Source organism: Asterias rubens, chromosome 2 (assembly GCF_902459465.1).
Source record: "Asterias rubens chromosome 2, eAstRub1.3, whole genome shotgun sequence".
NCBI lineage: Eukaryota > Metazoa > Echinodermata > Asteroidea > Forcipulatida > Asteriidae > Asterias > Asterias rubens.
Genome location: NC_047063.1, coordinates 19,039,382 through 19,055,802, shown reverse-complemented (window position 1 = coordinate 19,055,802; position 16,421 = coordinate 19,039,382). Strand labels below are relative to the sequence as shown.

Genomic DNA, 16,421 nt, shown 5'->3' with positions numbered 1-16,421 from the left:
CTCATATTGAGAGAGAAGAAATATTAATGATAAGCGTTTTAAAACAAAATTTGCTTTGCCAAAATTTGTATCAAAGTATATTATTTTTGGCAGGAGTTTGTGGCCGATTTTTTTAGGAAAATTGCATTAGGGGAGTCAGGAAGGGTCTGGTGAGGCACTGAGGGGATTTGGTGATGTTTAGCTGGGGTGTGGTGAGAGGCTGGTAGGGTCTGGTAAAATATTGGTAGGGTCTGGTGAGATTTGGCTTGGGTCTGGTAAAATATTGGTAGGGTCTGGTGAGATTTGGCTTGGGTCTGGTGAGGCACAGGTAGGGTGCGGTGAAACAAGGCTGGGTTCCGGTGAGAGGCTGGTAGGGTCTGGTAAGATGCTGATTAGGGTCTGGTGAGATTCGGCACGGGTGCAGTAAAATAAGGCTGGGGTCTGGTGAGGCGCTGGCTGGGTCTGTTGAAATTGAGCTGGGGTCTGGTAAGGCGCTGGTGGGGTGTAGTGAAATAAGGCTGGGGTCTGGTGAGGTGCTGGTAGTGGTAGGGTCTGGTAAGATATTGGTAGGGTCTGGTGAGATTCGGCTTGGGTCTGGTGAGGTCCGGGTAGAGTCTTGTGTGGAGCTGGTCGGGTCTGGTGAGGCGCTGGTAGGGTCTGGTGAGGCGCTGGTGGTAGGGTCTGGTGAGATTTGGCGGGTCTCTGTTGAGATTTTAAAATTCAGCCGGGGTCTGAAAGGCCCGACTTGTTCTTGTGAGACTTACCTTATAGGTTTTCCATTGTCCCTCTCCGGTTGGGTCTGGCCATCTGTTGCCAACTGAGCTTGTCTCACAACGCTCATTGGTAACCTACAAGAAACACATTTAGAAAATTACCAGCCAAGATTAAAGATTCAGTGTACACCATGTACACCAGGGTTCTGCCCAGGATTTCTTAAGTGGTGGAAAAATGTTTCCCTGGAAACCATTTTGAGATGGATCAGTTACATGGTAGATCATATAAAAAGACTCAAATTAAAGAAGTGTTAAAAATTAATGGCTTTGGACACAATTTTTACTGGTGAAAACTCAATTTTATATTTCATTGAAAACTGCAAGTGTAACTAAAGAATTTGGAAAATGTGTGGTCGGACACAGAGGAAATTCTGTTTGGGGAATCCTAAGTGCCAGGTAAGTTTTTCCGGCATTGACCACTGTGGGCAGAACCCTGACGTGTTTTCCTTTTGATGCATTGGTTTTGATCTAACTCAAACGCAATAAAAGTTCAGGTTTATACTTAAACGACGGTTTTGTGTTATGAAAGGCTTTTTTTTTTATGTTTCTGTTACTAAAAAATCTGTATTTTTGAAAAGATTTTCGAACAACATCTGAAAAAATCTGTACTGTTTGGAAGCTCTGATAAAAAAAATTAGCTGAGGTGCACTGTTGAATCTTACCGACACATGGAAGATGGTATCACTGGTCGCAAGAGAGTAGGTGAACTCTACATAGCCCTCCTTCATCAGGTTGGCTGCGTACACCAGCTTGGCGATACACTGGTACCCCGGTGAACGGATGTGCGACCCTTTCAGCTCCCACATGGAACTGTGTAGGAATGAATGAACATGAAAAGATGATTTAACAATATTCAGATCTGAGGGACACATTTCATGCACGGCTCTGAATACTGTAAGCAAAGAATTTGCGCTTACCGTAAGCAAAGAACTGGCGTTTATTTCAAGCATATTTCACTGGTAAGTTTTCGTAAAGAAGTGGTGCTTGTATGGAAGCAGGGAATTCTGCATTTATGTCGAGCATATTATTTCAAAGGGTTAGCAGGAATTGTTTTGCTTGAGCGCATGCGTACTCCAATGAGACATTCTTTCCTTAATACACAGCTAGCGAGAAAATCTATGCTTGCCCTGTAAGGTAAGCAAAGAACACAGAAGCACAGAATTTGGCGGTGTGCAAAGCCAAGAAAATTTGGCTCAGTTCTGTTTTAATTCATGATGGTACATGTACATGTATCTATGCCTCCATGGAAAGCGAAACATGCTTACTATGAAAGCAAAACAATGCAGTGATCAGTTAATCAAAAAGCAAATGAAAATTTAACATTTAAAGTAAACCAAATAATTTATTTTCCCTTTTTTCTATTCTTGTTATTCTCTGAGCGCTTTGCAACCTTAGGAAAAGGTGCTATATAAATGATGTTATTATTAATAAGGAGAATTAAAGACACTGGACACTTTTGGTAATTGTCAAAGACAAGTCTTCCCACTTGGTGTATCTCAACATATGCATAAAATAAAAAACAGTGAAAATTTGAGCTCATAATGGTCATCGAAGTTGCGAGATTATAATGAAGAAAAAAAAAAAAACCTTGTCACACGAAGTTGTGTGCTTTCAGATGCTTGATTTTGAGACCTCAAAATCTAATTCTGAGATCACAAAATCAAATTCGTGGAAAATGTTTTATACTATCAATCTCTCTCCATTACTCATTACCAAGCAAGGTTTTATGCTAATAATTATTTTGAGTAATTACCAATAGTGTCCACTATATAATAATTTCAATACAATGAATGAAGAAGGAGCACTCACTGATTGCATGGTCTTTCATCGTTGTCCATCATTCCGTAGTCTGGTTCCGCCGTCTCTTCAACCAAAAGGAACCCTTCAGGAAGGGTGGTCCAATCTTGAAACAGCTCCCCTCCACCCAGTGAGAAGGTACCCACTGGGCACTTCTGACACTGCTGGCTGTCATCCTTGTCCAGGTACTCCCCAGGGCCACATGAGAAATCTAGGAGTAAATCGATAGTCCTTGTCAGAAAGGGGTTTTGATACCTTTTGTAGATCAAGTTTTGTTTTGCCACGACATGAATCCCTACTCAGTGTGAATGAAGATCTTCATCTATGTATAAGTAATTTAATTTACCTATGTTAGTCCTCAAGTTCTTGAGAAACAGAATTACAGACCAATGTTTTCAGGAGTGTCACGTAAAACTGTTGTACATTATGCTAAAACAATTGTTGTCTCACTGAGACAAAAAATATTTGTATGAAACTACAGCACCTCAGCAAATAATATTTGAAGGGAAGCTTTCTAACATCATTACCTTCAAACTGCGTAAGTTTAAATGTACATAAATTGTAAATCTGTGGACATTTGTGTCTCTTGTGTACATGTAAGTCCTGCTTAGGTCTGGAATTTCATCTTCCAGATAAGCTTGGGCGATATCACGATATTATCGAATATCGCGATATTAATTTGGACACGATTTCGATATCGGATGGATTTGGTTTTAATCGAAATATCGATATATCGCCATATATCGATTAAATATCGCGATGTATTTGCTAGCTGAGACATCTTGCACCCCATAGGTTTGGAGTAAAACCAGAAGAATAGGTCATTAGAACACCTCTCTTATGCTAGGACTGTCTCTTCTACAACTTTCACTTGGAGTTTTAAGACTGATGATGTCAAATTTCATTAATCGCGATTATATCGAATATCGCGATATATTGTCGGCGATATATCGTGAATAAAATAAATCGATATCGCCCAAGCTTACTTCCAGAGGCAAATGTAATTTTCTTTACCCAAATTGGAAAAATCTTGAAGTCTATGAGAAACTTTACAATGCCCTAGGGCCTTTGTCTTTGTCAAAGAGTTAAAAAAAAAACCAGTGCATTCAATTAACTTCATTTCAATGCACTTTGATTCAATTGACTTAATTATCTTTCACTGGAAATTCATTTCGGCCTTCACGTCAACAAGTTATGAATACATCAATATATAATGCTGTTTTTTGCATCAGGGATAAATAATATGTTAATTGTTTTTACCCTTCATGCCCTTACACTTTTTTTTGTGTCAGGAAAAAATATTATAACAAAATATTAACATTAACAATTTCAGTAAAAATCCCGATAAAAAAAAACAAAATACTTCATCAGTTATAAATAAAAGGAATGATACAAAAAGTTATAGAAAATGATTTAATTAAGCTTAACAATCAATGATAAATTTGACCAAAGAAAAATACTAAAGCAGAGTTTGATCCTGAGACCTCCAGCACACTACCCGGAGGTCACATTTCAAATTCCACTTTCATGGCTCTGACTCGTCAATTTGTCTTTGTTCAACCCCAAAATTTAACACAAATTTACTCGAGTCAGTTTCCTTCATTAATTGGTTATTATTACTAAACTTGATGTGATACCAAGTACATTGTTCGTACATAATGTATATATACCATACAAAAATCATAGGCAAGATTTATGCAGGCAGGCCAAGTGCAACTTGCAAGGTTGACACATGTACATGTATGTAAACCCAATCAAGGGATGCTTTAATACCCTACGTGTAATTTTGCCAGGCCTAAAAGTACGCCATGTGTAGAGTACACTTGACATTATGTGGCCCATTGGTTTGGCTTCCCTGAAATGACAACCATTTCATTTGGAACTACCAGCATCTATACCTTTGTTTACAAAGAGAGTGACAATGCAATGTGTGTATGGCACCAAAAGAGGATTTTGTTGCATTGTAAAGTGAACTGGTTTACCCAGCTGCATTGCCTATGGACATGTACATGTACCTGTACCTTGCTAAAAAATAATTACAATGCATTGAAAATTGCTGGAAAGGAGACTATTGCCAAGGCGAAATACAGTACATTTTAGAACCCTGTAACAGCACAACAAAACACTTGGTTGACCTTGTCAGTGACCTTGCTAATTATTTGGGGAAAACATACAACAATTCATACTATGTACATTACCAATTCTCAAGAGAAATACATGTACATGCACCCACCATAGAGCAAAGACTTTTTGCTCTATGCACCCACTGACTTGATTCATGAGCAATTATACAGCCATGGGGGCGTTTGAAGATTCTACAAATCAACAATTCCTAACTGATTTCCAACATTGAGATATTAAACCAGAGTGACACATTAAGTTAAGGGGAGATTGCTGTGTATTATGTACAATGTACAATTTGAATGTACTTTTATGTTCATTCAAGCTGTACCGTAGGTTTGTGTACATCAAACACATCTGTTTACGTACACGTACATGTAGTGTATGTACCTTGTACAAGTGCATACTATTACATTGTACGCGTCTCTTCTTGTGAGCATAGCAATGACTCATTACTCCCAGCCATCTAGTCATATGGAACACCAAATCTGAGATATTAAAATTATAATAACACTTTAACAGGCTGTGATAATTAGGGATACATATCATGTATAAAATACATGTAGGCCATTATGATACAAAAGATGAGTAGTAAAAGCCAGCTTTGATAATTGTACATTAAATGCAATAGGCCTCATACCATGGAAGTAGTTGTGTACATGTCAATGCATGTATACAACCAGCCCTGATCTATTGTACAATGTAGCCTGTAAGAACTTATCTTTTTTAAAGATACAAAGATACAATGTGCACATAATCCCACACATACATGTGATGCCCCTTTGGACACAAATTACGTAAAATTTGAGAAAGTAATTGAGATTTAAAACTGCCTTAAAGAATTGTAAGCATTTTGCTAGTATGTGAACGTGATGTACAGTTGTACAATGTACATGTGATATAAAACTCTCTGCACATTATACAAACATGTGATTGACACAATTACAAGCAAATTATAATTGATTCAATCGCAAACTTAATTGTACATCACACATGTAACAAACAAAAATACACAAAAGAATAATAATAATAAGACAGAAAAGGAACAACTTTGCTTCCAGAATCCAGACTGCAAAGCCATTCACTGTCTACTTATTATAATAATGATGAATATCAATCAAATTCAGTGCAAGACTTGAATTACATGTTTGTGTACACAATGCATCATTTGCATGGTGAGTGTAGGGCAAAATAATGATAAACACTGAACAAAGAAGCGCAAGCCCAGCACATGTAATAACGAGAAGTAATTAATTTGCCTGCGCTAAGGCGCTATCTATCTCTACCATCTGGCAAACTTTCATTACAGTGCCACTCAGAAGGTACATCAAGCACAAAATCCAAGCTGGCTCTTCATGTTTGTATGCAGTACATGCACTCTGTACATAATGGAATTATTTGTCTTTGAGAGGGCAAGGCTAATTTCATTTTGATAAAGGCATTTACCTTGGAAAATCTTAAAGTCTATTGGGGAAATTTGGAAGGGCACTAAGCCAAAGACCAGGGGCAACAGAGGCCATGGCCTTTCATTGTGTACTATTGAAACCCACCAATAACAAACGTACTAGGGGCTAAAAACCCAATTTACATTGCAAGGCTTTGGGATTCGAACCTGGGTCCATAGGGGTGAAAGGCAGGGGAAGAAAACAAACTGAGCCAACCTAAACCTACACGTACAGTATGTAAGATAACCATCTCCACTGCATGCAAAAGTCAAACAGTTTTCTAACTGTTTCTTGTCTCAGTAAAAATAAAATTCTTTGTTCTTTGAGTTGTTGTAATAGTCAATTGAACTGGTTGCCAGTGAATTCATTATCTCAAGTGACATGGTTCAACACAACAAAAAAGTGAACCAATAGTTTCAGGCCAGTTCATTCTAGTAAAGGCAAGACAGTTAGTTCTTCCTAGGTAAAGGGCACCTCAATGAGGAATGTACTGGAACATTTCAAAGGGAACCAACACAATGACTACGTGTATGTATGTAGACGTAGAGACAAAGCCCTTTGTTGCCTCCATACAGTAGCTCGTAAAAATGGAGACGCGCACTTTGCATAATAAATCTGCATTTATGGCACCTGCTGTTTCTAACATAGTTTTAAAAATCTGTGGAAAGATTTTAAGTAAAAATATCCCTCATCATCCAATGGCCATTTTACAGAATATATTATATTGATGAATAATATATTGTTGGATTGAGTTATGATCACCATGATCTATTATTTTTATAGGCCTAATGTTAGCCATGTTATTTTATGTCCATAAATAATGTTCTTTTATATCGTCTGTTTCATAATATGCACAGGCATCAGGAAATTAACTTGATAGTAATTTAGTTGATAATACTTTTTTTGAAATCCATCAGGGGTGCTACTTTTTTATTTCTCTCCTATGTTTACGGTAGGCCCCTACGTGTATGTTTTCTTTCAATCTTTTTATTGGTTTTGTATTCTGCCTTTTTACCTGTGAAAATAATAAATGAAATTAAATGAAATGAATAACCAATCGAAAAAAAGGTGAGGAGAGGCTAATGTCCATGAATTTGATGCGTTTAAACTTGAAATTGTCGTCCACGACTACTGTACTGATTAGGTAAATGAGCGAAAAGTTAAAAATTGGACTTGCAGCTCTCCAAAATATTAAATAAATTGTTCAACTTACTGCAGTCAACGGCCCTCTTAGGCGCTTCGGGGGATCCTCCCACGCAGAAATCTGGCTCTGGAACAGAAACACGCCATCTCACCCCATTCTTGTCACATTCGGTGTATTCATAATGGAAATCCGACTGTAAAACCACAAGATATTGGCAAAGTCAGTGTAAAGGAAGTTTCGAAGCAATGATTATTGATTGGGAATTTGTTTTGGCAAAACACGCAAGTTTCTATTGGAAAAGTAATCACATCTACCGAGAGGCTTTATGGGCGTAGAGCCAAGAAGCGGAGGGAGTCTAGCGTATTGTACTGTATTGGCACTATTTACGTGGCTCCTACATATGACTAGTCCTAAGTAAAGACGAGTTACTCATCCTAGCTTCGGAGTAGTCTTAAGTTTTTCATAACTCTCTCAGGACCGGTCCAAAGTTAGGACTTCAATCAACCCCTGGCTGGTTGAGATGGGTTGATGGAGGAATAAATAATACATGTAATAAGAGAATTAAGGGAATACAAGCAGATGGATTATTTTAAAGGTAAACTAAATGAGCAATGTTGCTGTTGGGCGCGATCGGTCAATCTGCGCGATCAACCAATCGCGCTGCGCTATCGAAAGATCAATTTGGTCGCGCAGCCATCGCGCCGATCGCGCAATGAATATCTTTGCGCGATTGACCGATCGCGCTGCGAGTATTTTTTTTCTGTGATTAGCCGATCGTGCAGGAAAGGCTTTGCACGATCGACCGATCTTGCAGGAAAAGTTTTGCGCGATCGACCGATCGTGCAGGAAAATTTTTGCGCGATCGACCGATCATGCAGGAATGGGTTTGCGCGATCAACCAATCATGCAGGAATGGTTTCGTGCGTTCGCCCGATCGGCAGGTAAACCATTCCTACTGGGGGCGATCAAAGCAATAAAATTCATTGCAAGACAAATTTTCAGTATCACCATAGTGATTTGTATTGTGACGTCACACTTTAGTTAGCAATTTTGATTGATTAGCAGTTACGATCAATCTGAATTCGGCCCCTGCACATCGGCCGCCAAACAATTCCTGCCGATCGCGCAAAACCATTCCTGCACAATCGGCCGATCGCGCCGAGCCATTCCCGCACGATCGGTTGATCGCACATGTTCGTTGCCGAATGTTGCGTGATCGACCGATTGCTGCGCAACCAATAGATACTCCAATAGCGCAGCACGAACGGTCGATAGCGCAGCGCGATCGGTTGATCGCGGAGATTAACTGATAGCGCCCAACATTGCTATGTTACATGTTGCCTTGGATTGGTCGAGTTGGTCTTTGAAAAGTGTGTGTGACCATGGAGGAAGGAAATTAGTGTGACCATTTGATATAAAAGGCATTGGTAGAAAGATGTTGTAAAAGTAGAATATAATGATTCAAGCACACATGCCTCGAAATTGCCAGTTTTCCTTTTACCTCTAGACTACAGTAACACGATCGGCCATTTATGGGAGTCAAAAATGGCCGACTGTGTTAAACCGTGCAATTTCGGGGCAAATTTGTGTGGAAAATTGTATTCTACTTTTAAAAACTAATTAATATGCATTTCATACCTGTATGTCGTAAATGGTTAAGAACGCTTTACACATGTAAGTTTTTATAGACCAACTCGTCCGACCCAAGGCAACATGTTCCTTTATAAGTTTATTCAAATATAAGTTAAATATTATTTTTAATACATTAAACAAAAGTAACAACTTCAACAGTACACTACACTTATTTACAATTAACCTTACAATTTACACAAATACAAATAAATAGAAACACAAATTTACAAATACAAAATGTACACAAAAAAGTCCAGTTAACACTAATTTGTGAAACTATTTATGTACGAAATTAGTATATTAACTTACTGGAGCACAAGTAGGTTTGTCCTGTTTTCGTTTCGATTCTTCCACAATGTCACCTCCAGCCGCTGTAGACTGGGCAATTAAAACGACAAAAATAGCACAAACAATGGTCCTTGATAAAAATGGCTGCCATCTGCTGGCATTTCTATCTCGGACAGACTGTGCCTGTGTCATGATTGATTTTCGGTCCTTTTAAAAAGGCCAAAACAAAATTCGGACGTAGAATAGCTGTCTTCACGGTAATCCGGGTAATGTCCAATGGTTTCAGAAGAAAAAGAGATGAAAATCTGGATGAAAGAGGTAATTCGACAATATGCTGGCTCTGCAATAATATTGCTCTGCATACGTATTTAAGTGGCGCACCCCATTCAGCAGCCGTCAGCTAGCCTCCTCGCTCGAACATAGTATTATTATCGCATCGTAGAAAAACACTTTTGTGGGAACGAGGCTGTGCATTTATTTTCTCCAGTCTGGTGTTATCCCTACAATTTATGTGCAGTATCTTTTTACATGCGACGTACAGTATCCGCACAAGAAAATATTGCGATGACTCGAAAAAAGTTTTTGCGCACCTCATTAGTTTTCCGAGTCAGTTGGTGGGCGGCCGAATCAAGTAAAACAATCGTATTAACATGTTTAAACAAAATTCTTAATTTTCTGCAAATTTTCAATTATATTAAATACCTATCACTATCAGAGCTAGCCCCAAATCGGTCCAATCCACTCGGTATCCTTGCGGATTGGATGGGCATGGGGCCGGGGCTATATCAGAGCCAGAACTGGGCTCTTCTTGCAAAAGAAATCACGAGTTCCAGGCCCGCTTGTAGTTTCTTTCCGGGTCCTAAATAATTCGCCACGCAACTTATCCGAAACTGAGGCCTGGCGAGCACACCACAGAATACAGAGCAAGCACCAAGCCTCCCTCATCAGTCATCAAGCGACAGCTTTTTCCGGGCCTAGCCTTGCTCTTAACGGCAGGTAGGCTAGGCCTACGGGGGGGGGGGGGGGGGGGGTGTATGTAAAGTAGCATCCTGGAACGTAACGGCAACAAAAGAAGGACTGGACAAATAATATGATTTTCACATCAGTTTAAGATGATGCCCAATTCACACTCTGGACGTGTATTAATATCATAAGTTCCATGTCACCAGCCAGAACCCGAACCCGAACCCGGGTTGCTGACCATAGGGATTATGTTTGCGTTGGGTGAGTTTGGATGGTCTCCACACGCCCTTTATTCAGAGCTTTACATGTTAGGGAAATAAATCAATTTGTCTTGCTCTATGATTTAGCTTATATGCTACTAGCTTGGCATAAAGATTAACAATGTTGTCAGTTTGATCCATGAGTCGGGGTAAATCGGGGGTTCTGCCACGCCCTTATCGGGTACAAAAAACGAAACAATAAAATAAAACAATTGTTTGCGTTAACACACCACCAGCAGCAGGACAGGTTTACAATCCGGTCCGATAAATAATTTCCGACACAAAACAAAAGGCCTCGAGTATTGAGCGTGAGTAAACCAAAATAGCACGGAAAGATCATGAGGAAGATCAAAGAGTCGAGGGGGCCGGGGGACACGTATGTAAAAACGTTTGTTCATGTTGTGTTTGTGTTGTGCATTGGTGTAGAACGGCTCTGTGCGCTGTGTGTGCAGAGCCGTATAACAGCGCCCTCTATAAAATTTGCGATGCCAGTTGTCTTGACGACCATTGTTTTCACGCATGTTTTTGTTGAGCTACGTCGTAGGTGTGTGTGTGTTCAAGCTCGACAAAAAAGCAAGACACACTTGTTGCACACACACAGTTAACCGGTAGTACGTTAAAAGAATCTTTTCGGCGCCATCCTTCGTTATCTCTGTCGTCAAAAAAACTTCTTAAAATCTTCTGAAATACTACGAAGAGAGGGAGAAAGACACAGCCGAAAATCAGCAATGGAGGTTTCCACAAGAGATCCGTACCCCTTCCCAACTCTACAGAACGATGATAACTTTATGGGAACGAATACTTTAGAGGTAATTAACTACGATTGGCCAATTCTGTTTTTCAACCTTCATCACTGAGGAAAGATTGTTGTTTAAAGATTATTTGCATCGAGTCTATACTACCGTAACCATGGCCTTCATATGATGAGTTAGGCCATAAAAGCCCATGGGGCTTAGTTAGTAATATAGTAAGTAGTTAAACAAAGAAAGAAAAAAACCCAGAACTTTACAAACTTTACCTGATGTAAAAAAATTGTAATTCAACTTCATAAAGGGTGTTGGAATTTTAGATTGGGAAGATTGCAGGACTATAGTATTATGACCATATTCAATATTGGCAAACTGACTGTTTTTGTACAATGTGTGACTTGTGTGTGTACAAAATTGAAGTAGATTTAAGGTTTAAATTCAAAGTTATAATACACAAAATATGACTGATTAGTCTTAGAAAAAAGAAAAAAAACATGATGCCAACTCTAGTCTAAAAGTCTAAGTCTAACTGTCAACAAATGATAAGCCTGGGTCTGGCTGGGTGTATTTTTTAATTCGCTGTAAGTCAACAACAAAGAGGAAACACGTCAATTACTAAACAAATAATAAAAGGAAATATATTACCCTTATGCAACTAAGCAAGGTATGCAAGTGTCATTTAATGTGTATTAGTATGAGACTTTTATTTGTAAGTACCAGCTGCAGTTTGGCATTGTTCATGTTTTGAAGTTGTTTTTATAAAAAACACTTATATTTAGGAATGGTTGAGAAACGCCTTGTTTACAAAGTAATACTACAATGGTATCAAACTCAAAGCCAACATTACATTAAAGGTTGGTCACTATGTAAGAACCCTCGATTCAGTAGTTTGTTAAACTATTTGGATGTTTTATTTTACAGAAACAACCGTACACTCAGCCAACACATCTAGCTCAACAGACAGACCCATGGAAACGACTCAACACAACAAGTACCCTGGCTAGCGCTAGAAGAGAGGTCTTCCATTACGACCCCAAAGTAAGAGGAACAATAAACGTTTTGACTGGCTGAGAAATTCCTCTTTGGAATAAACCTTATCGCGACTCCGGCCAAGCTGATTTTTCTCAATTGTCGCAAGGCATTGTGGAAAGGAAAAGGGGGCTTATAATGCCCCCTTTTCCTTCCCACAATGTCTTTCGTCAACTGAGAAAAATCAGCCAGGCGGGAGTCGCGATACGATCTATGTACAGACCTATTTGTTTTTGCTGTCAGATGACAACATGTTTGAAATTTTACTTGATTTATTACCATACTTCCATGAAAAATAATTACAATTACATGTATAAACTATGGAGTAAAGCAAAAATAACATTAAGTAGCAGTAAGCAGGGTAACTGTAACAAATAGAGTATCGGGCTGTTTTGATAAGCAGAAGCTTGTAAAAAACAGCCAGACAGACAAATAGACAGACAGGCAAACAAAAGGACAGAGGAACATGCATAAGACATGACAGCTACTCTGGCACTAGGTAGTTCAGCGGAAATACAATGAGTTAAAAATGAATAATGAGCGAAGAGAATGAGTATATAGGATTTATGTGTGAGTAAGGCCCCTATAAAATAATAATGCTATTTTACACCATTTTCATGTGGAAAACAAAAGTGCATCCCAAAAGTCAGTTAGACCTTGGAACCTCTCTTTAGATTTGTCAATAATTTTCTTTTTTTCTTCTTTTTTTAATAGGCTCCTCGTGACAGTCTAGATTTCGTCCTCAAGGCAGACTACGACCATCACGGTGCTTTCCTCAAATCCAAGAACGAGACCCTCGTACAACCAGAGACGATAGGTGAAAACCACGGGTGAGTTACAGGGTGTTTGGGACCCATTACAGGGGTTGAAATTGCCACTAAACCACTAGCCTGGGACTACCAGATTTACACCTGGGCTACTCATTATTCCAGTTTGATAGCCCGGCGGGCTAGTAGAAAAATAATGCGAAAATCAGCATCAGAAACAATGAGCTGCTGGTATTGAAAAATGACCAATTTGTACGGTGACTCAAGATGTAATGTGTTTTTGGGGCTTCAAAAATCTCCTCAGGGCTACTATTTATAACAATTCTGGGTTACTAGCCCTGCTGACTACCATGAAAATATACTTAATTACGGCCTCTGCATTAATATCAGATTCTTTATCCTGAATGGGTACTTTCCCTCTATTGTTTCATGAAAAGGTGCAAGACTTATTTTGATTTAGCCTCAGAGTTTGATAATACAATGTACATTGATTTGAATGGAAGGAGACAAGATGGGCGCACCATTCTGACCTTTTCTTTAACAGTTTAGAATTTCAAATTTCTACAATTTTAATCAAATTCAACAAAGGGCATTGTCATCTTCATTCCCAAGTAATAGAATTCTTACATTTGGCACTAAAAATCTGTCACACAGTGACTCTCATGGCACTCCTGGGTTCTCACCCCTGGCACTGTTTCATTTATTTCATTCCTAAAACCTCTCACCACCTTCGGAGTATACAGCCAGTGCTGCCAAAGTGAAGCAAGCTAAATCCATCACAAGAACTATCTCCGTCCTCACAGGTACCCAATTAACCCTGGGTGAAGAGACGCTGCAATAAAGTGTCTTGTTCAAGTACATGGGTAAAATCAATGCCACACCATACTGACACAAGGCCGGGTCACACAGGCCCCAATACGAAACAAAAACGAGATCACGAGATCGATAAAAAAATGCTCGCCCTCGATTGGTTGAAATGCTCCTCGCAGAATATGCCCATAAATCAATATCATGTACATAAACACACAGTCTTCACTTTTCATTGTTCAACAGGCGAGTCCTGAAAAACCGAAAGAAGGAGGTACCCTCATTGGTCGACCCCATGAATCCACCCACCATCGAGACAGAGATCCACGAACCCAAGAAGGAGAGTATCCACAGTGTGAAGGGCGCCATCGGATGTCACCACAGCGCCGCCACCAATGCGGGTTATTCGCGCAAACACGACGGGGGTTTCTACACAACATAAAGATGAGAGTAGGCATAGGTGTTTCTAAGTAGAGAAGGCACACTGCAGTTTCTTTACCGTCTGCAATTCAGGCGAAAGCACAAAACAGGCATGATATTTAACCCTTGAGTAAATCCAGAGGTATTTGACCCTTGAGATATTTACTCCCCGAGATATTTAACGCTTGAAAAAAAGAAAGATTCAGAGTAAAAGGGCTAACCTACATGATGGTATGCGACCCTACTTTCACTGACGTCACATGCATTTACTTTGAGTCCGAACTCCTGTTTAAGTACATATGTTGTGTGTCCAATTGAAATGGGTCACAAGCCTTTGATTATAGGGGTCAAAATTAAAATTGAATTACATAGGAAGAAATACCATGCCTGTTAAAAAAAAAAACAGAAGTTAAACCCATTTGTCAAATATTTTGACAACAGAGACATACATTGGGGGAAACTGGGTTGTAGCAAACATGTACCCATATACTTTTAGGGCTTATGATCATATTCTTTTTTACCTTCGGTGATTTTTTTACATTGTCAAAAGAAATGAATGCAGATAATCTGTCAATTGAGAAATAGGCATTTCTTGAATGCAACATTTTTTATGTTGACACAAAACTTTCTTAACCTGCCATAAACTTGTACAAAAGAATCCTTGAGAAACATCCCTCTCTGTAGATTTCCCCTGTGGAGGCATTTCTTCCTGTTGTGTTTGGTCTCCGTTAAGTATCAAATGTTAAAACCACCGAACCAGACAACAACAAAACAAGATAGATAGGAAGATAGTTGTACAGTGTTATAGTTTTTAATATCTGGTGTACATTTTGTATAGAAAACTTTTTAATTTCAGCATTTACATTCGTTTTCATGAATATTTTTACTTAAAGGTGACAACTGTCGTTACGGTAGCCTCTTAGACAGACATAGGTTGTTAAATTTGATTGTCGATTGTTTATAATACATTGAATAAAAAAACTTTGGAAATTGTAAATGCACATTGTAATCAGCGTGAACAAATTTTCTTGTATTTGTTCTGAATGAGATTCAGATTAGTGTATGAAAGAGGTAAAGCTTCATGTTATTGCATTTGACATGTACGGCGATGCATACATAGTTTGAAGTTTCATTTTGCTCTAGGTGGACCCTCCAGCATGTCCAAAATAACCAAGTTCATAAAGACCTGAGAGTCACAAACACTTAAATGTACATTGTATATAGTTTACTTAGAATGTTTGTTGAAAGACGAATGGCACCTTGATGAAGGAACTCGGGCCATATCACATAACCCCTAAACAACTTGCTTTTACCCCATCCCCATCACCAAAATGTAAAGCAATTACCCCTTTTGCAAAAATTAGTGTTCAACAGTCTCCTGTACACACTTAAAGGAACATTACAGAATTGGTAAGAAACAAAAATCGTGAAGATCACAGATTTACATAAAACTTACACAGTCTAATGATGATGATAGTAAAAAACATCCCTTGAAATATTTATGTCTGAAATATCATATTTGATGAGCATAAATAATCTAACTTCGCGTTTGGAGTTAATCGCTCAGTGAGCGTTTTATTAATTTTTATTTTGGCATCGATGCAATGCAAAATTTGTAATTGGTTTTTCACTATTCTCCTAGATGGCCGATCAACTCAAACTTCTACAGCTTCGTCAGTTTATGTATATGATGGATTACATAAAGTGCTTACACTGCCAGCAACTGTTTTGTTAGCAAAAACCATTACTGTTCCTTTAAGTAAATATTAAAAGGCAAAATATGTGAATAATGACCCATCTTAGCAGTGTCACTCGGGCTTTGAGAATGACACTGCTTGGGTGAAATGTGAGCTCATTAATCGTAATTGCATTTTGGTTCGTAAAGTTGCCTAACAGCTAATTCTAGTTTTGTTCATCAATACAAAAATGATGAATTTACCCGTTTTCACATATAGGCAGTCGTAGATCTAAAAGAAGGCACAATAAGATTATTAGATACTCATTTTGTAGACTGCTCACAAAAAGGTTCAACCAAGAGTTTTATAATAGAACAAGAGGTTGCACACCAAACTAACTTTGGTCCGACAAGAAGCAATTCCGGCCGTTGAGAATATGGCGCTGATCCATCGTATGGTATAACAAAGGTCATGGACCAGTTCACAACATTCCTACTATTTTGTAGGTGGTCATCTACATGTACACATAATTTACCAATAGGCATATAGGGATTCATGCTCATTGTTGAAC

At 38.8% G+C, this 16,421-nt stretch overlaps 2 protein-coding genes across 4 annotated transcripts in view; one reads left to right on the top strand and one right to left on the bottom strand.

Moving 5' to 3' along the window:
* The window catches only part of LOC117307445 (UPF0577 protein KIAA1324-like homolog), a 33,414-nt gene extending 23,845 nt beyond the window's left edge, over positions 1–9,569 (bottom strand). For all 3 annotated transcript variants that reach the window (XM_033792196.1, XM_033792197.1, XM_033792198.1), the window contains exons 1-5: positions 9,201–9,569; positions 7,329–7,452; positions 2,562–2,760; positions 1,415–1,562; positions 744–827 (exon numbers count right to left, since the gene is read on the bottom strand). In XM_033792196.1, coding sequence (XP_033648087.1) covers positions 744–827; positions 1,415–1,562; positions 2,562–2,760; positions 7,329–7,452; positions 9,201–9,371 — 726 coding nt within the window. In that variant the 5' untranslated portion in view covers positions 9,372–9,569. The remainder of the gene's footprint in view (positions 1–743; positions 828–1,414; positions 1,563–2,561; positions 2,761–7,328; positions 7,453–9,200) is intronic.
* A 1,376-nt stretch (positions 9,570–10,945) lies between these two features.
* Positions 10,946–15,629, top strand: LOC117302690 (uncharacterized protein C1orf194 homolog). Its single transcript, XM_033786688.1, has 4 exons — positions 10,946–11,211; positions 12,073–12,189; positions 12,895–13,010; positions 14,001–15,629. The coding sequence occupies exons 1-4, from the start codon at positions 11,131–11,133 to the stop codon at positions 14,194–14,196; spliced, it is 510 nt and encodes a 169-aa protein (XP_033642579.1). The 5' UTR covers positions 10,946–11,130; the 3' UTR covers positions 14,197–15,629.
* The last annotated feature ends 792 nt before the right edge of the window (positions 15,630–16,421 follow it).